At 37.6% G+C, this 21,313-nt stretch overlaps 2 protein-coding genes across 2 annotated transcripts in view; one reads left to right on the forward strand and one right to left on the reverse strand.

Moving 5' to 3' along the window:
- Window positions 1–12,039, forward strand: part of plekhh2 (pleckstrin homology domain containing, family H (with MyTH4 domain) member 2) — a 97,266-nt gene extending 85,227 nt beyond the window's left edge. Inside the window, exons 28-30 of the mRNA XM_062058810.1 lie at window positions 79–165; window positions 440–589; window positions 8,948–12,039. Of these exons, the coding sequence (XP_061914794.1) occupies window positions 79–165; window positions 440–589; window positions 8,948–9,133 (423 nt within the window). The 3' untranslated portion in view covers window positions 9,134–12,039. The remainder of the gene's footprint in view (window positions 1–78; window positions 166–439; window positions 590–8,947) is intronic.
- A 2,440-nt stretch (window positions 12,040–14,479) lies between these two features.
- Window positions 14,480–17,190, reverse strand: epcam (epithelial cell adhesion molecule). The gene is made up of 9 exons (XM_062057731.1): window positions 16,826–17,190; window positions 16,182–16,283; window positions 15,826–16,087; window positions 15,657–15,722; window positions 15,478–15,544; window positions 15,306–15,404; window positions 15,037–15,234; window positions 14,912–14,956; window positions 14,480–14,816 (listed from the first exon to the last, which is right to left on the reverse strand). Exons 1-9 carry the CDS (start codon window positions 16,884–16,886, stop codon window positions 14,793–14,795), a joined length of 924 nt encoding a protein of 307 aa, XP_061913715.1. The 5' UTR covers window positions 16,887–17,190; the 3' UTR covers window positions 14,480–14,792.
- Between the last annotated feature and the right edge of the window lie 4,123 nt (window positions 17,191–21,313).

Consider the following 21,313-nt stretch of genomic DNA (forward strand, 5'->3'; position numbering starts at 1 on the left):
AATTTAAAACACACCAATCTCATGATATGAAAATCTGCCACATAAAAATTAATGTGTTATTTTGTTTTGTGTTTTCAGTCCATCACTGCTTCTCCAGAGACAGCAGCACATGTTTGGCTGGCAGTTAATGAAGATGGTGTCAGCATTTTGGAGCACAACTCTATTGTGAGCTTTTTTACAATCAACCAAAAGCAGATTAATTCCCTTGACTAATTTGCTATATTAATGAATGAATAATGTAATTAAAGCTGAGCCAGGCATTTTTTGACATTTGTGCTACTCAAGTTAATTTTTTTATTTTTGTGAATTAAAACAGGAACATACACTTGCCATTCATAGATAAATAATCAAATTCAAACTTTCCAGGTTCCTTGCAAATTTACTGTAGTTGAGCAGCGTCAGTATCATGTTAATTTCAAAATTCCATGTGTTTGTTCAGAAACTACTGGTGACTTACGCCTACAAAAGTGTGATGACATTTGGGGGCTGCAAACAGGACTTCATGCTGGTTGTGGCACAGAACAACTGTAACAACACCATCAAAGACAAACCATCAGAGAAACATACGTTTGCCATGGACATGTCCAAGGTTAGTAGATCACATTTTGTGTTCTGATTTTTTGCCAAACCTTGGGTTTGTCTCTTCAAATACAGTGGCACCTCAACTTTACGAGGTACAAACTGTTTCTTTGCTTTTTTTATGCTTTAAAGGGGAACTGCTCTTTTTTGGGGGAATTTTGCCTATCGTTCACAATAATTACGAGAGACAAGAAGACAAAAGGTTTTAGATTTTTTCGCTTTCTAACATAAAAAAATCGTATTGTTCTAGATGGCAAGCAAAGTTAAAGTTAAAGTACCAATGATTGTCACACACACATTAGGAGTGGTGAAATTTGTCATCTGCATTTGTTCACCCCCTGGGAGGTGAGGGGAGCAGTGGGCAGCAGCGGTGGCCGAGCAATGCAGCTAATGGGAGCAATCATTTCTACCTCTAAATCACTTTAATAATGCATCCAAAAACCGGCAACAATACTTCATTTACATTTCATAGCCCGTATAATAACCAAGCTGTAGTAACATTGTTATTGTAAAAGCGAACACGGAGGAACTCTTTTTCTAGCGTACTAACGCATTGGCGTGCTTCGGTATTCGCTATGGTAAGAGATAAGCTAGCTTCTACATCAACATGAAACGCGTGAGTTTATAATGCACAACACAATGCGATTATACACCAATCTGTACCGACTGAAAAACATGAAGAATCATATTACGGTACAGTATCTGTAAAGTATTATCCCACATTTCATCTTTTGTTTGAAGTGATGGACAAGCTACTTGGAAAATGTAACAAGCTAAGCTATAAGTTACTCTCAATTAAATGTAGCTAAATTACAGGGGAAGCTATCCCCGGAGAATTGTAGCAAGCTGCACTACTAGCTACACGGCAAAAGTAGCTTGCTACATCAAAGCTACATTTAACGGCATGTATATCTATGGGCCCACATGTATAATATCAATGTTAATGTAACTGAGAGTGTAGTAATGGACCCACCTATTAACTATCTGTCATTTAGCTGGGGACACCCTACAACTACCTCTAGGGGTCCCTGGACCCCACTGTATGTATTTATTTAGTTTGCCTGTTCATTGGCCCACCCCTATAATGTATTATTTTCTCTGTCTACAGTAAAAAAAAACAGCATTTATCTATATCTTGATAAAAAACCCAATGACTTGTGTGTTTTCTGGAAACAGTTGGTAATGGTTATGTGCAGTAAAACATTTCATGAACTCAACTCACCTTAATTCGTGTTCTTAAATTTGTGTTCCAAGTTTTAGATGAAAAGAGCAGTTATGATTTTGTTTTACAAAGTAAACAACTAAAAACTAAGGGTGTGGGCATTGTTTTCTCTAAACGCATACATTTGTTTAATTATGGCTAAAGACATGCATTATTGTGACGTCGTCTTCATCACTAAAGAGAATGCTTTTGCCCTTTTCAAGTATCTTGCTTTTTTTGTTGAGTGCTTAAAGCGACCCTCTGTCTCCGACTCCTTCGTCGCCATGTAACATGAGTGTGTGTCTGTTATGGTTTTGCTTCCTAGTGTCGATGACCCGCTTTATCTTGCCTATGATTGGCTAGTCCGCAATGTTTCACCCTAACTATAGCCAATTGTGACTCTTCATACAAACAGCAACCAATCATCATGGATTTTCTACGTTAGTATAGATGTTATCATTCATCCAGGTCATTGTATTTTGTTCGGTTTTTTTTTTGGCCTGGATTCCCAGTCCTTTTTTTCTCTTTGTAGCTTGTAGCTTTGATGCAAGCTACCTCGCTACATGGGTCTAAAAGTAGCTTAGCAACAGGAAAAACTACTCGTTGAAAAAGTAGTTAAGCTACTGCCAAGCTACTTGAAAATGTAGTTAAACTACGTAGCTTAGTTACATGTAGCTTGTTACTGCCCATCATGGTTTGTTTGTACACAGCTAGCTTGAAAGCGTGTGTACTGTAGTTGTATGTATTATGAACAATGGTATAGTGACTTACTCGATGCACAGTAGTCCGTTTGGTCACGCTGGCCGGGGACGTTTCCAGCTGATTTCGGCATTTCAATAATTCGCATAGCTTGGCTCAAAAGTTCCAGATTTGCAACGTGACCATATTGCACCGACCTCACTCTCTGGGCTTCCTTCTGCTCCAACGTCTCCCCATCTTCTTCATGCTCGCTTCTATAAGCAGCAATTCATCCTCTGTAAGTTTATTCAACTTCAAAAAGATAAGGTTGTGAATCCTCATTTGTCCAAAAATAGTCGTCTTCATTGTCTATTACTCTGGCATGATTACACTTGAGTGTTTGTTTGTGGAAGTAGAAACATCCGGCAGATGCCAGAAGTCGGATGTGTGCTGCTATGAAAATGGAAATAAATGCGCCAGAAAAGGAAGTACCATTATTGATTAAAATACAGTAAATATTGTACATATTACATATTGTTATGAACATGTCTGTTACTGCATTATACATAGAATTGCAGCGTGTACAAACCCCGTTTCCATATGAGTTGGGAAATTGTGTTAGATGTAAATATAAACGGAATACAATGATTTGCAAATCCTTTTCAACCCATATTCAATTGAATGCACTACAAAGACAAGATATTTGATGTTCAAACTCATAAACTTTATTTTTTTTTTGCAAATAATAATTAACTTGGAATTTCATGGCTGCAACACATGCCAAAGTAGTTGGGAAAGGGCATGTTCACCATTGTGTTACATGGCCTTTCCTTTTAACAACACTCAGTAAACGTTTAGGAACTGAGGAGACACATTTTTTAAGCTTCTCAGGTGGAATTCTTTCCCCTTCTTGCTTGATGTACAGCTTAAGTTGTTCAACAGTCCGGGGGTCTCTGTTGTGGTATTTTAGGCTTCATAATGCGCCACACATTTTCAATGGGAGACAGGTCTGAACTACAGGCAGGCCAGTCTAGTACCCGCACTCTTTTACTATGAAGCCACGTTGATGTAACACGTAGCTTGGCATTGTCTTGCTGAAATAAGCAGGGGCGTTCATGGTAACGTTGCTTGGATGGCAACATATGTTGCTCCAAAACCTGTATGTACCTTTCAGCATTAATGGCGCCTTCACAGATGTGTAAGTTACCCATGTCTTGGGCACTAATACACCCCCATACCATCACAGATGCTGGCTTTTCAACTTTGCGCCTATAACAATCCGGATGGTTCTTTTCCTCTTTGGTCCGGAAGACACGACGTCCACAGTTTCCAAAAACAATTTGAAATGTGGACTCGTCAGACCACAGAACACTTTTCCACTTTGTATCAGTCCATCTTAGATGAGCTCAGGCCCAGCGAAGCTGACGGCGTTTCTGGGTGTTGTTGATAAACGGTTTTCGCCTTGCATAGGAGAGTTTTAACTTGCACTTACAGATGTAGCGACCAACTGTAGTTACTGACAGTGGGTTTCTGAAGTGTTCCTGAGCCCATGTGGTGATATCCTTTACACACTGATGTCGCTTGTTGATGCAGTACAGCCTGAGGGATCGAAGGTCACAGGCTTAGCTGCTTACGTGCAGTGATTTCTCCAGATTCTCTGAACCCTTTGATGATATTACGGACCGCAGATGATGAAATCCCTAAATTCCTTGCAATAGCTGGTTGAGAAAGGTTTTTCTTAAACTGTTCAACAATTTGCTCACGCATTTGTTGACAAAGTGGTGACCCTCGCCCTATCCTTGTTTGTGAATGACTGAGCATTTCATGGAATCTACTTTTATACCCAATCATGGCACCCACCTGTTCCCAATTTTCCTGTTCACCTGTGGGATGTTCCAAATAAGTGTTTGATGAGCATTCCTCAACTTTATCAGTATTTATTGCCACCTTTCCCAACTTCTTTGTCACGTGTTGCTGGCATCAAATTCTAAAGTTAATGATTATTTACAAAAAAATGTTTAACAGTTTGAACATCAAATATGTTGTCTTTGTAGCATATTCAACTGAATATGGGTTGAAAATGATTTGCAAATCATTGTATTCCGTTTATATTTACATCTAAAAATTTCCCAACTCATATGGAAACGGGGTTTGTATATAAAATGTTGATGGAGGGTTTTGAAATTGTTTTAGAGGGCTTTGAAGGCTACAGTGTTTCCCATTAGCTGCATCTTCCAAGCGTGTGTCTCTCATAATGACTGTGAATGATGGGCAACATTACAAAAAAAATACAGTTCCCCTTTAAGTTGTAAGAATAATTTGAGCTATGAGCATCCCCCACCACTGGTAGTAAAGTTAAAGTTAAAGTTTAAGTACCAATGATTGTCACACACACACTAGGTGTGGTGAAATTTGTCCTCTGCATTTGACCCATCCCCTTGATCACCCCCTGGGAGGTGAGGGGAGCAGTGGGCAGCAGCGTAGCCGCGCCCGGGAATCATTTTTGATGATTTAACCCCCAATTCCAACCCTTGATGCTGAGTGCCAAGCAGGGAGGTAATGGGTCCCATTTTTATAGTCTTTGGTATGACCCGGCCGGGGTTTGAACTCACAACCTACCGATTTCAGGGCGGACACTCTAACCACTAGGCCACTGAGTACGGTAATTGTTCACTGTCCAGAGCCAAATATAGACACAATGGTAAATGGTCTGTATTTATATAGTGCTTTACTATACCCGGAATGATACCCAAAGCGCTTTACATTATACATCACATTTACACATTAACACACACACACTGATGGCGGAAGCTACCATGCAAGGCACTAGCCACGACCCATCAGGAGCAAGGGTCAAGTGTCTTGACCAAGGACACAACGAAAGCTGGAATCAAACCTGGAACCCTCAAGTTGCGGGAACTGCTGTTTTAACATTTGCGCCAAGCCACCCCACTATCTTCCCTACATCCACCGAAACTGAGAACGTAAGTGTGAACGGTGACACCCACCAAATCAGAAAAACAAACCATTAAAAACATGTCCTGCACTTGGCAAGGCAGCCCTGTCGCAGCACCTTCAGTTTGCGCCACATCAGAGCAGGAGCCAACCTGAGGACATTTATCCATGAAAATATGTAGAAACTGCCGAATGGTCTGGCCGACATGTCTGTTTGTTCTTTTTGTGACTCTACAAAATTTGATGACTGAGCATTGGCCTTGCTCACTTGGTCTGACACAAACAGACTATACATGTCAGTTGCAGTCAACTCTGACATCTAAGGTTTGTCAATCAAAGACGTCCGTGTGCAACATAAACAACAATTTCTTAGTTTCTATTTTTTCATGGCGGGGAAGCAGGCCAAAGGGGATACTGCATTACCAAGGTAAATGCTGTACAATATAATTATATTATTCCATAAAATTACTGTAGTTGTTTCTATTGTATTGATTTTCAATTCCGCATAAATGAAACAATTGGGCATTAATGTTTTAAAAATAACCAACAGTCACACTTTTTAGGACTCTTTTTTTGGGAAATCAGTTGCAATACAAAAGTATGGAACAGGGTTTCCCAGATTTTGGGTTATGGTTATAACTTATGGTGTTAGTTTATTTCGAACATACATCCAATTACAATGTGATACATCACATATCTCCAGTTTCGCATTACAACATGTCCGAAAAGGAGTATGAAGAAGGAGAGCTTTTTTAATCCTACCCCTTTTCATTTCATTGCAATTTCTAACACATTTAGTTTGTACTCAATCTGTAACACAACAGTAAATGAATGAGTAAATAAATAAATTGATACATCATTACTGAGTCAGTAAGTAAATAAATATTAAATACATGAATAAATAATAAAAATATATTCTCATGTATTAACAGTTAGGTAAGTTATGATTCACATAATGAGATTAATACATTTATCTAATTTTTCAAGGATTCTTTTTTGTACTTTGTAAACTTTTTGAGTTTGAACAGTTTCTTAAAGTGGATCATATTAGTACTTTTTTTTAACTGATTTGCTTAATCCAATTACTGATACAATAAAGGTTTTAAGTGTTGTACGTGCATACAAATGTTACACTTTTTCCTAAGGTTATATTTTTCCTCTTTTGTTGGGTAGCAGGTCAAAGTTTGCTTTGTAAATAATTTTAGCCGTTTGCAAATGCACCAAATCATTAAATCTCAATATTTTTGATTCAATAAATAAAGGGTTTGGGTCTTCTCCATATCCAACATTATGTATTATTCTAACCAACCTCTTTTGTAAAACGGTTAGTGAACAAAGCATACTTTTGTAGTTATTTCCCCAAATTTTTACAAAATAACTCAGCTATGGTTACATCTAGCAACCAGTAGAGATTATACAGTATTTTGCTTTAGTCATTATTTAAGTATTTCTTCCCACCTTATGTTGTATATTTTTATATGAGATTTCCAATGCATTTTATCGTCCATTGTTACACACAAAAATGTTATTTATCTTCCCTTTCAATGTCAACTTTGTCTCTCTCTCCTACTGTTGCCAAATAGCATTATTTGAATGTTGCTGATGTTCAGAGATAGTCTTTTTTGTCAAACCATCTAGTTAATTTGTTAATTTCTTCTGTTATTTTTTGTATTAGATTCTGTGTGTTTTTTTTATAAACAAAACAGTAATGTCGTCTGCAATTAACACTAACTTTTAAGTCTGTTGTGAATTTACAAATGTTGTTTATGTAGAGATTGAACAATTGTATTCCCACTATTGATCCCTGGGGTACACTGCAAGATATATTTAGCGCTGTAGACGTACTGTATCTTCACCTAGCTTTTCATATTGCTTTCCTGTTGGTTGAGTAGCTTCTTCCCCAGTCCAAGACCAACCCTCTGATGCCATACAGTTCTAATTTGTTAATTAATAGATTGATTGTGTTAAATGCTTTTGTTAAATCCATAAACACTGCAGCTGCACACTGTTTACCATCTATTGCATTTTTAATCTCTCTAAAATACTTTTTTGTTGTGGAATCAATTTATAATGTGTCCTTGTCACAACTGAGCTGGATAAGAGGCTGGGTACACGCTGGAGTGGTTGCCATATAGACAAACAACACTTCACACTATCATTCAGACAATTAAGGGTGTTGATTTAGCCTGATCTGAATGTTCTTGGAATGTTGGAGAAACCGAATACTATTGGAGGAATCGAAGTTAGTCAAGTTTCATCTACCAAATTTCTAGGTATCCTAGTGGACGAAAAATGGTCATGGACAGAACACATAGGTTCAGTAACCAATAAAGTGTTAAGATCTCTTGGTATTATCAGGAATGTCTCTTAACTCTTTATTACAGTTTAATGTATCCATATCTTATATATTGCAATATTGTCTGGGCTAGTACATATCCATCAAATGTACACCAATTATTCATTATGCCTATCTCAGTTGTATTCGGGCGGAAGGCAGGGTACACCCTGGACAAGTCGCCACCTCATCACAGGGCCAACACAGATAGACAGACAACTTCACACTCACACAAGGATGGATATTCATTATGCAAAATAAATTTGTAAGAATAGAATAGCTACCCCCTCTAACTATTTGACTCCATCTGCTCCCCCTTTAGGAATCTAAATGTACTATCTATTATATCAACACAGTTCAGTCCTCTTCTCTTATCTATAAATGTACTTACCTCCCTAATAGGCTTCCTACACCTTTCAAAGATTATTTTAAAACCAATTTGCAAGTTCATTATCATAATACTAGACAAACTGACAATCTCTGTCCTATCTTTGGCCGTATCACTCTTAGCCAGTTTTCCATCAAACACAGAGGTCCTTTACTCTGGAATAGTCACCTATGTATTGCAAACTCCTCATCTTCACTCACTAACTTTAAACATAGAATAAGGGCCAGCCTGATGAATCAACATTCTCCATCTGTTCCTACCTTATATTGTAGCCCTATTACTTCATCACACGCATACACACATACACATACACACACCCTCACACTCACCTAGACCCAATCCACACAAGGTAGACAACTTGTTATCTTATTTTTTTCTATATACTATGTTTGTTGATTTACTGCTTTAGGTGAGACACTTGCATAAGTCTTTTTGGGTTTCTTTTCTCACCTGCACTTATTTCTTATTACGTATTTCTCATTACTAATTTCTTGTCTGCATGTTTTTTTTTTTTACAACGTTACCTTTTGTACTGTTTATATTGTGTGAATAAATAAATAAATACAAATAAATAAAGTGGAGAAAACCCACCCAAGCATGTGGAGAACACGCAGATGTTCTAATTCACTTATCCAGACTGTGAGCAGAGATGCTATGTCGTTGAAGGTAGAAAGGCCACTTTTTCAGCTGGTTGTTGTACCAGCTGGTGAAAATAAATGTTAGCATATTACATGTTGTACTTTTAATGTGAATAAATATGTAATTTTAAGTAAGGGTATTCTGACTTGTTACGGTTTTGTTTCATGAACAGATCAGAGAGATGACCCTCCTCATCTCCAGCTACATCAATAGTGCTCATCAGCAGAAGGCCGCAGCACATCACCTCTCTGCTCCCGCTCTGATGGTGGCCCAGCATGTCAGCCTGAAGAGCAAAGAGCTGAGGAGCAAGTCTCCGCCAGCGCCGGAACGTCCCAGGAAAACCCCCACCTTGTTGTGACCACCATTGAGCTGAGTTTTTCTAGAACAGGTCACATCTCTGCGCTCACTGCAGGTGGCACTCCAGCGTGTCCCACTCACACGATGTCTTGGAGTTGATTGCCTTACATTTTAACCGCTCAAAAGAGAGATTTATGAGTTTTATAGGTACAAAGGTGAAACCGGCTCTGGAGCATTTTTGTCTTCTTTATGAGTGTGGCTGGCAAGTGTGCAGAAAAGTCAACACAACTCTGTTTACTGATTGACCAAGCTCGTGTTCTCCATTTCATTCATCTCTGCTGTCTGCTGCGTTTTGGGTTACAGATGCTGTTTAGGAAAACCCTTGCATTAACAAATAGCTGAAAAGAATACATTAATGCTATTTTAATGCTTTGCATCTATTTGTCCAGTTGCAAATAATGCAAGACTGCAGCGGGCCACAACATGTAGCTATATCTGCTTAATCTAGTTTGATCCATATAATACATCACCAATCTTGTCTTTTTAAAGATAATAATGCACATGATTCTCACAGAAGTATTTATTTCACAAGAAGTTGTAGAATGACTGCATCATACCAACATGTCTTTGATACGGTGGCAAATGTGCAGCAATGTCCAAACACTCCTAAGACAGACATGTTCCAAGACCAAAAACACAAAAGCAACAGGAAAAGGCTACGATCACATAAGCTTGATTAAACACAAATGCATATGTACCAAAAACACACACAGCGCCCTCCTTCCCAAAATGACAGATAGAGAAAAGCTGCATTTCTACCAGGGGCATCAGAACTCCATTTTGGTGGAAGGGAAAAAGTACCGTAATTCACCAACTATAGTGCACACCTAGATGCAAGCCTCTTAATTTTTTTACATTTTAATTTGTACATACTGTATATAGACCGCAGACCCTTTGGATCATTTCAGTGTTTGGCGCTTTTGAACATTTTTGCCTGTTTGTCCTTGTCGCCCACTGTACATTGTGAAAAGAAATTAGATTTTAAGATAAAAAAACTGAATTTTACCATAAAATTAACTGGATTTTTTCACATCAAATTAGTGTAAATTCAAAAACAGTCCTACTGTAATTTTTACGGTACAATTATAGCAACTACCTGCAAGTTTTTTTTAAAACGTAAAATTGGCTGTTTTTACAGTGCATTACTTTAAATTTAAAAAATGGTACCGCTTTTATTTTTACAGGAAAATGCTAGCGACTACTGTAAAATCTAGTCGTTTTTACAGTTCATTACCATGAATTGAAAAATGGTTCAACTGTTATTTTTACGGCAAACTTGTGGCGACTACCTGACTTTTTCTTTTAATGTTAAAATCTATGGCCGTTGTTTTTACAGTAGTAACGGTAGTGGTAGTATTAGTTTATTTCATACAATTGCTATATGTTACATCACATTTTTCCAGTTTCTGTAAATTGAAAAGCGGTACAACTATTATTTTTTACGGTAGACTTCTGGCGGCTATGTGACAGTTTTTTAATGTTAAAATCTATGACCGTTGTTTTTTACAGTGGTAGTAATAGTATTAGTTTATTTTGAACGTGCATACAATTACAATAAAGTACATCACATATTTTCCAGGTTCTGTAAATTTTAAAATGGCACTGCTGTTAGTTTTATTGTTAAATGCTGGTAATTGAGCTGCCAGTTTTTGCCATATAATCTATAGTCATTGTTTTTACAGTGCATTACTGTAAATTGAAAAACGGTTGCTCTTATTTTTACGGTAGAATTCTGGCAATTGAGCTGCCAGTTTTTGTATTGTAAGATCTACTGCCTTTTTTTTTCAGAGTAGTTTGTCCCCAATTTTAAACTTTTTTTTTTTTTTTTAGATCCCCCTATTGCAGTTTTACACAAAGTAGTGGCGGCTCAGTGTGTTGAATGAGGAGTAGTATGAAAACCTAAGCTGTAAATTTAGTGACCTGGTTGGGTTCGAAGGCTCGCCGTAAGAAAGGAATGAACTTGGACGGAAATGTGCTGTGTAGTTACTGAATAGCCAGAAGTGAAACTGCCACCTAGAGCAGCAGATTGGCTGAAGATGTGACCGTTTGTAATGTGAACAGGATGGTGGAAGAAAAGTGAAAGAGACATGTTATGTGTAGCCACAGAAACTGGGATACAAGTCATTTCTTGTAGAAGTACTTGGTTGATACTTGTGTCTCAGAAGCTCGTCAGAAGGCATTCTTATTTAGATTGTTTGACAGTGAATAAACATTAAAAACCAGCTTGCTTTCACAGTGTTTAAAACTACAACCTTGCATTTCATGCAGAACATTTTGCATTTAAAATGTTTGGTTCAGCACGCAAAAGTGGCCCCGATGCCCCATTTGGGTGAACATGAATGACGTTTTGGTGGTATCAACACGTCATTCCCACTGCTAGCGACACTCCCTCATTCCACTATCCTCTCACACAAGGCGGGGGCGGGAGGACATACAATACATGGCCTGCCTGAACTCGTTTGACACGTGCTTTTGTTCAGGTTACTATGGTGAAAAAAAAAGTAGGAAGGGCTAAGGGGGAAGCAGAAAAAAAACTGGGTGAGGCAAAAGGGAATTAAACTGTTCCAGGTAAATACAAAGAGTGATGATACTCTCCTGTTTGCCTATTGTGTGACTATATGGTGCAAATTAGAAAGTCAGAGCTCTACATATAATGCGACAAACAAATACTGTATGTCATCACAAACACAATTGTCACATCTCATATTTAGTTTGTAAAATATACTTCTATTTAGTTATTTTAGATATTTTTCAAATGTATTTGTTGATACATTTTTGCAAAGCCAGTACTTTTAATACAATTCTTGAATTGGCTGTACCATATGTAAATGTTTTTGTAAATGTGTGACTTAATGCATTGTCTCACACATACAGTAAATGGTGATGTTTGAGCTAATAAACAACCCTGGGTGCAAGTTGTCTTAGTTGGGGCATGGATTTTCTCAGCGCAACTCAAAAACATGCCTCCATATTTGTTGTGCCACACATTCACAGGCTTTCTCTCTTGTGTCGATAGGCTCTGTGCTTTGCCCCTTCCAATACTTAGGCTTTTCACCTGCAGAGTTCCAGCATTGCATTAATACAGCGAGTGTTCATCTGCAAGCAAGGCAAAAACCTGACTGTCGGGTTCAACTTGCAAGAAAAGCAGAACACGCCTGTGTTGTCCTCCAGCAGGCTAGTCTAACTCAGAAAAATAACCTCAGCTATTTTGCTTGTGTGGCGTACAGTACAGCTGCCACTTCGTAATGTGTGCTGATCAAAGTAATGCATGATGAGAAATTCACACAAGACAGGACATAGCCAAGGTTTTGTGTTACAGAGTGACTAGCAAAGTTGTAAACAGGTTTTTTTAATCTCCCATCCACACCTTTGACTGTACTTGTAGATAATGTGATGTGCGTCTCAGAACACAATACTGTTTGACTAAAGCAGAACCCTTGCAGCAAGCAGCATACATTTTCCAGTGTCGAAAATGTTGGCACGCACCTGTTCCCATTTGCATTTGTAAATAAGGGAAATTTTCAGAAAAATAGACATTTCCACCACAAAAAAGGTTGCCAATGCACTAATGTTTGAAAATAAGGGCAATTTCTGGGAAAATAAGGGACATTTTCGTCTGGAAAGGGGTTAACAGCATATCTGTCAATATTTACATTGGAAAATAAGGGACATTTTCAGGAAAAAGGGGGAAATGTCCAAGAAAACGGTTAAAAGCATACCTGTCAACATTTGTTTGTTTTTTTTGTTTTTTTAAAGGGACCGTTTTCTAGGAAAATACTGGAACTTTTCAGTAGGAAAAAGTTTGAACATACCTGTAAACGTTTGAAAATAAGGGAAATTTTCTGTAAAATAAGGGAAATCTCACAGTAAATGTGTTGACAGGTAAGTGCATTTTAAAATGTGAGAAATTCAGGAGAGAAAAAAGGTAAGTGTCTACAAGGAAAATGGTTGACAGCATACCTGTCAATATTTACATTGGAAAATAAGGGACATTTTCAGGAAAACGGGGGAAATGTTCACCAAGAAAACAATTAAGAGCATACCTGTCAACATCTGCATTTGAAAAAATAGGGAACTTTTTTAGGAAAAAGTTTGAACATACCTGTAAACATTTGAAAATAAGGGAAATCTCACAGTAAAGGTGTTGACAGGTATGTGCATTTTTAAATGTGAGAAATTCAGGAGAGAAAAAAGGTAAGTGTCCACAAGGAAAATGGTTGACAGCATACCTGTCAATATTTACATTGGAAAATAAGAGCCATTTTCAGGAAAACGGGGGAAATGTCCACCAAGAAAACAATTAAGAGCATACCTGGCAACATTGGCATTAAAAAAAGGGACATTTTTAGGAAAATACCGGAAATTTTCAGTAGGAAAGTTTGAACATACCTGTAAACATTTGAAAATAAGGGAAATGTTCAGTAAAATAAGGGGAATCTCCTTACAGTTAAGGTGTTGACAGCATACATGTCAACATTTGTACTTAAAATACGTGAGAAAAAAGGGGAAGTGTCCACAAGGAAAACGGTTGCCAGCATACCTGTCAACATTTGAAGAAAAGGGACATTTTCCGTAAAACAAGGTATGTTTCTAACAGTAAAGGTGCTAACAGCATACCCGTTAACATTTCTCTTTCTAGAAAATGTGAAGTGGACTGGTGGTGTTAGGTTAATTGATAACTATATATTTTCCACGTGTGAATGGTTGTTTGTCCTTCGATTGGCTGGTGACTGTCTCAGATCTACCCTGCCATCCGTCCTGATTCAGATGGGATAGGGATAAGTTCAAGTGGTACATAAAATGAATGATAAAAGAAGAATATTGTGGCGCAACTGTGCTATTTTACTGTTTTGGCTTTATTTTTTAAGCCTGATTTTAGCTACATGATGTGTTACATCGATGTTGCCCGTGTATTGCCTCTATTTCCATTGCTGTGCTGCTCAGGCAGTGGTGTAAAGGTTTTTGTTTTTTCCCCCATGAAAGTTAAAATACAAGAAACTAAAACAGGAGGGCACAGGAAATGGGGCAGAATACCAGAGTTTCCAGGGGAAAGTGAGAAAGTTGACACTTTGTATGTTTAAGCACAAGGCCACATTCACTTAATATATTGTAATATTCAAAAACATAGGATCTCAATATTTTTGTCAAAGTCTTGTGCGGAATGACACTGAATGCACTAATTATACACAATTAGTGAAGTAATTCATAAATGCAACAGCATTTAGTTTGAAATTAGTGTCTCATACTGTACAAAATGGAGGGCTCTCGTGACTTCCTGTAATCTTTTCACGATTAACACTAACAAATCTGTCATATCAAAATTACCTAAACACAGAAAGTGGAAGCATTGTCTTTAAAACAGTTTTATTAAAAACAAATCCAACAAAAACACACTCTTGTAAGAAACTGTACAATCAAAAAAGTTCAACTGTTCTAAAATTAATATGCAACATTTGCTAGGACTACTTTCCAAAAGCACAGTTCATTATGGCGTCAAGATGGTAGTATGCTGAAGACTTTACACAGTTTATAAATAGAATGCAGTAGGAAAAGCGCCAATGACAAGCATTTGATTGTTCATTTACAAAATTGGTCTTCCTCAAGTAGAATGGTATAAATGGCACACTGCAAGTATGTGCAACCCAAGATGACACTTGATCTTACATAGGATCCATCTCTCTTTGCTGTGTAACAATCAGACAAAAACAATATTTGCATTACATATCAAATATGTCGATTAAGGTTACAGAAGGAGTGGGAAACTTTGAATTCCTCTTACCTGAGCTTTGTTGTATCTTTGACTCTGACGTCTTCTGATGAAAAACTACAGACAAAAAAAAAACAAAAAACTTGTGAGTAACTGAAGGTGAAGATCTTTCGAGAAGTGTGTTTATGTGAACTCACCAGGAGTAGCAGGCCGAGGACCACAGCCAGCACCACCACCACGATGACGGCGATGATGCCACCAGTAAGATGCGTCATGGTGAATGTTGGGGCCTCCTCGTCCACATAGTACACCAGAATGTTCTCCATCTCCAGCTTCCGGCCATCGACCATAGGCTCAAACTTCTCCTGGTTCTTGAACAGTGGCAGCACTTTCACCTGCAGACGAGACAAAAGGATGATCAGCATGTCTTTGTATTCATTGTAAGTGTAAAAGGTCTCGACCGTACATCTTTCTCCATGTAGTAGGCCATATTGGTCAGATCGCTCTTACGCTCTCCCTTAGGCTTCTTCACATCCACCACAATCATGCGGGAGTCTGCGTCATACTGCAGAAAGACAGCATGTTTTATTCCAATATACACATCTTTAAAGTCAAGTTAACAGTCAGGTGTCCCTCACCTCAACCTTATCCACCATATCCTTGTTAAAGTTGCTGTAGCGCTTCTGGATGGCATCTGCAATGGCCCTGTAAGGTGAAAAAAATCATTTACTGAAAATATTTTATATACAGTGTACAACCCAAAAGTATACTAGTGTTTATTGGTATGAATTGGCTTAGTGCACCAGGTGACACCTACATTTTCATTTTGGAGCCATCAACAGGACTGTCCATTTTTTTGTGGGTCAGCTGAAGACGGACCCAACTGGAAGACAAAACATTTTAGAAACCTGCAATAAAATTGGCTTTCCCTGTTGCTGGGTTTTTTTTTTTTTTTTTGTTTTTTTTAAAAGGCTGGAACAACTTACTAGGTCTCCACCAGCTTCTCACACTTAAGGTCCTTGTCTCCCTTGTCTGTTCGCCGTACGCCAGCGCTGTTGACGCACCAACACTCCTCAGTGTTGTTGCACTGCTTGGCCTTGAATTTGCCGTTGTTCTCGCACTCTGGGTCGTAGATGCCATCATTGTCCACAAAGGCGGTTTCTACCGGCTTTCCTCCGATTGTACGGGTGTCGAGGCCTTTTTTGGCTCTGTACATCTCAGCCTTCATCAAAAAGCATTTGGGGATCACTGAGGAAGAAAGGGTGGGGGGGGGGGGAAATATGTGTCAAACAATCTTGGGGTAGAGTATGTCCAGGTCGGTAAAAAGTGATGGTTTACTTACATGTGGAACAGTCTAGCGTCTGCTTCGCTTGGTCACCAACCAGGACGTAACACGTACAAGGATCGCCATCGCAGGTGGCCCACTTCATTGTGTTACAGGAACCTATGGAGAACAATATTTATTAGATAAATATGATTTATTTTCAAAAATATATATATATTTTTTTAAACAACTATGGATACACTTTACATTAGACACAGGGTTTTTTTTTTTTTTTTAATTACTTTTTATCATTTAAATGCATGTATTAAAATAAGGGATATGATTAAAAAAGCGTTACTTCCTATAAGACTAAAGTACACTGCTGAGCAATACGGGCTAACTTAAAATGGGCGTTGGTTTCTCCAGACAGAGATGTCCCGGGGGAGCGGGGCAAACAATTCCCCACCCCCACTCGGCAACGAAACTGAAGGCGTTTGATATCCGCATTGAGTACAATCTCAATCTTTCCCCTATCGGATAATTAAACACACCTTAGATACGTTCAAACGACCAGCAAGGGAGAGGCATGACGACACAAATGCCAACAAGTGGGTAGGCCAATTAACACTATAAAATCATATTATTGCTTAAAAACGACTATAGCTACTTAAACGCATGTAGTACAGTGGAACCAAACGAAAAAAGTTCAATAAATGACTTACAGTCCTGGGCCGAGGCTCCCGCCGCGAGGGCGGTGAACACTAGAACAATCCACATCTTCATAGTTGAATTAATACAAGTAAAAAAAGCAAAAAGTTGACTCAAATGTTTCCCTCGTTCGATTTTGATCCGTTCGCCGTCCACAGAGGTCAAAAAATGGAGGTGAGCGTCGAGTCCACGCAGACAAAAGCTTCCTTCTCCTCCTTCAGGTGTGTTCTCGTCCAACCTGTTTGGGCTGAAGTACACGGGCGCGCGCACGTCAGGTAACGCCTCTACAAACAGGTGTGTCTCTCAACTCTACTTGGCAGGTCTAACTGACTGTTGCGTATGAAGTGTAGAGGAGTCGTGAAGACCATTTATAACACACGCAGTGTCTACACGTCACAATCACTCGCGTAGGTAACGAAGGAGGTGGGATTAAAAAAAAACACGCGCACCGTTCCCGGTGTGACCATATTTGGTAACCAGGCGCTTACTCAATTCTTCTGGTCCTAATTTTTTTTAATCAACCTATCTATATGAGAATTTATTAATAATACCCTGCTTGAAACTCCTCACAAAAATAAACATGAATGTAATTTTTTGTTTCAATGCATGTTCTGAGACTGAGTGAGGTCAAGATGGTTGTGACTTTGACACTTTTTAATGTGAATTGTTGTCTTTGGCAACATATATAATATATATAGAATTTTCTTGTTTATTCATATATATATATATATATGAATAAACAAGATCATTCTATATATATTTTTATATTTTATCTTGTTTATTCATATATGTATATATATATATATGAATAAACAAGATAATTCTATATATATTTTTATATTTTATCTTGTTTATTCATATATATATATATATATATATATATATATATATATATATAGATATTTATGAATAAACAAGATCATTCTATATATTTTTTTTATATTTTATCTTGTTTATTCATATATATATATGAATAAACAAGATCATTCTATATATATTTTTATATTTTATCTTGTTTATTCATATATATATATATATATATATATATATATATATATATATATATATATATATATATATATATATATATATATATATATATATATATATATATATATATATATATATATAAACAAGATAATTCTATATATATTATATATGTTGCCAAAGACAACAATTCACATTAAAAAGTGTAAAAGTCACAACCATCTTGACCTCACTCAGTCTCAGAACATGCATTGAAACAAAGCTGTGCCACCCACACTGGTTTAAATGTAACTTAGATATTGGGTTTCACTATGTAAAAGCACTTTGAGTCACTAGAGAAAAGCGCTATATAAATATAATTTACTTCACTTCACTTCACTTCACATTTAATTAGCAGTTTCACTCATAAGTGTATGTCATATCATTGTACAATAATAGTAACACCGTTTTGCCTCAGATATTGTCGTTTATATCGATAGATTTGATTGTTTGTCACTAAATTGGGTTCTATAAATGAACACCAGAAACATTTTAGCTTAGTACTAATTAATTCATAGTTATTTTATTTGTAGTTTATTTTTTTCATCATAGACATACTGTCACATGATGACGAAATGGACTGTCTGAGTTATTATGTTGGGTATGTTTTAAGACTGAAACCAGTTTTCAGAAACCCTTGTGAGTCATAGTCCATGCAGTTGAGTCACTGCTTTAAGTTTCAGTGAAGTTTTATTTACCTGAGGATATTGTCCTCAGTGTAAACTAATTGTGTGACCTTGTTTATTTGTTTAAAATGTATTCCCATTATAGTTGCTACACAGTAGCCACTACTCTTTCTGGGATTCACCACACAAGACAATAACAACATTGTTGTCCCCAACAATATTCACATTACAGCAAAAAATACTTTTTAACATTTTCTGGAAACTTAAAGAACAACCCTGCGAGCTACAGTAAACTACATCAGAGATGACACAAGTCAGCTCCTGCTCACCAATATATATAAACCTAGTACTCGCTATTATTTCAATAGGATGAGTTAAATAAACACCAAGATTAGGACTGAAACAGGACAGGTGGCCTTTGGAGACAAATGTTATATGATATATAAATGTTAAAAAAAAACAAATAACTGACAGAATAAACTGTTCTTTGTAATTTCAAAGAAATCAAAACAGAACAGAATTTTAAAAATGTACATACATTTAATTGACTTGAATGCTTTATTGTTATTACTTCAGTAAGATAATGAAACACAGTTTAGCAGCACCGGATGTAGCAACATTATCATTTAAAAATATTGATAAATATAAACTGGAGAGCACATTCTCAAAAATATAAAAGTATGCCAGAAAATAAGACTTACTATGTATAAACATTGGCAGCAAAGGCCACCTGTCTCAACTGACAAACCAGCGCAATCTAATAATTATAGCAGATTGCATTAAAATAAGTTTTATGTACAGTATAACAGTAGTAAATCAATTTACGAGCCTAATTGTTTGCCTGACGGAGTTCTAACCACTCGTGTCTCAAAACAACATTGCCCTTTGAAATCTATGTATTTTAAGACAGCACAGTTCAACATGTAACATGACTTTAAAATAACTTTTAGGTAAGAAATATTACAAACCCTGTTTCCATATGAGTTGGGAAATTGTGTTAGATGTAAATATAAACGGAATACAATGATTTGCAAATTCTTTTCAACCCATATTCAATTGAATGCACTACAAAGACAAGATATTTGATGTTCAAACTCATAAACTTTATTTTTTTTTGCAAATAATAATGAACTTAGAATTTCATGGCTGCAATACATGCCAAAGTAGTTGGGAAAGTGCACGTTCACCATTGTGTTACATGGCCTTTCCTTTTAAAAACACCCAGTAAATGTTTAGGAACTGAGGAGACACATTTTTTAAGCTTCTCAGGTGGAATTCTTTCCCATTCTTGCTTGATGTACAGCTTAAGTTGTTCAACAGTCCAGGGGTCTCCGTTGTGGTATTTTAGGCTTCATAATGCGCCACACATTTTCAATGGGATACAGGTCTGGACTACAGGCAGGCCAGTCTAGTACCCGCACTCTTTTACTATGAAGCCACGTTGTTGTAACACGTGGCTTGGCATTGTCTTGCTGAAATAAGCAGGGGTGTCCATGGTAACGTTGCTTGGATGGCAACATATGTTGCTCCAAAACCTGTATGTACCTTTCAGCATTAATGGCGCCTTCACAGATGTGTAAGTTACCCATGCTCCCCAAGGAGATGGGTCAAATGCAGAGGACAAATTTCACCACATCTAGTGTGTGTGTGACAATCATTGGTACTTTAATCTTTAATCTGTAATGTCTTGGGCACTATTACACCCCCATCACAGATGCTGGCTTTTCAACTTTGCGCCTATAACAATCCGGATGGTTCTTTTCCTCTTTGGTCCGGAGGACACGATGTCCACAGTTTCCAAAAACAATTTGAAATGTGGACTCGTCAGACCACAGAACACTTTTCCACTTTGTATCAGTCCATCATAGATGAGCTCAGGCCCAGCAAAGCCGACTGCGTTTCTGGGTGTTGTTGATAAACGGTTTTCGCCTTGCATAGGAGAGTTTTAACTTGCACTTACAGATGTAGCGACCAACTGCAGTTACTGACAGTGGGTTTCTGAAGTGTTCCTGAGCCCATGTGGTGATATCCTTTACACACTGATGTCGCTTGTTGATGCAGTACAGCCTGAGGGATCGAAGGTCACGGGCTTAGCTGCTTACGTGCAGTGATTTCTCCAGATTCTCTGAAACCCTTTGATGATATTACGGACCGTAGATGGTGAAATCCCTAAATTCCTTGCAATAGCTGGTTGAGAAAGATTTTTTTTAAACTGTTCAACAATTTGCTCACGCATTTGTTGACAAAGTGGTGACCCTCGCCCCATCCTTGTTTGTGAATGACTGAGCATTTCATGGAATCTACTTTTATACCCAATCATGGCACCCACCTGTTCCCAATTTGCCTGTTCACCTGTGGGATGTTCCAAATAAGTTTTTGATGAGCATTCCTCAACTTTATCAGTATTTATTGGCACCTTTCCCAACTTCTTTGTCACGTGTTGCTGGCATCAAATTCTAAAGTTAATGATTATTTGCAAAAAAAAAAAATGTTTATCAGTTTGAACATTAAATATGTTGTCTTTGTAGCATATTCAACTGAATATGGGTTGAAAATGATTTTCAAATCATTGTAGTCCGTTTATATTTACATCTAACACAATTTCTCAACTCAAATGGAAACAGGGTTTGTACATAAAACAATACAATAGAAAAGGGGTGTCCCAACATTTTAACTCTGAGGAAATTGGCTGGGGGCCAGGGGCTCTCTCTCTCTCTCTCTCTCTCTCTCTCTCTCTCTCTCTCTCTCTCTCTCTCTCTCTCTCTCTCTCTCTCTCTCTCTCTCTCTCTCTCTCTCTCTCTCTGTCACTTCAGAAACCCACTGTCAGTAACTACAGTTGGTTGCTACATC

Source organism: Entelurus aequoreus, linkage group LG09 (assembly GCF_033978785.1).
Source record: "Entelurus aequoreus isolate RoL-2023_Sb linkage group LG09, RoL_Eaeq_v1.1, whole genome shotgun sequence".
Taxonomy (NCBI): domain Eukaryota; kingdom Metazoa; phylum Chordata; class Actinopteri; order Syngnathiformes; family Syngnathidae; genus Entelurus; species Entelurus aequoreus.

Excerpts from the sequence above, each read along its gene's own strand:
- epcam (XM_062057731.1), bottom strand. The coding sequence starts at position 16,886 with ATGAAGATGTGGATTGTTCTAGTGTTCACCGCCCTCGCGGCGGGAGCC. Across the intron at positions 16,088-16,181 it reads GACGCTAGACTGTTCCACAT|TGATCCCCAAATGCTTTTTG; the intron begins GTAAGTAAACCA and ends TTTCTTCCTCAG. Across the intron at positions 15,405-15,477 it reads ATATGGTGGATAAGGTTGAG|TATGACGCAGACTCCCGCAT; the intron begins GTGAGGGACACC and ends GTCTTTCTGCAG.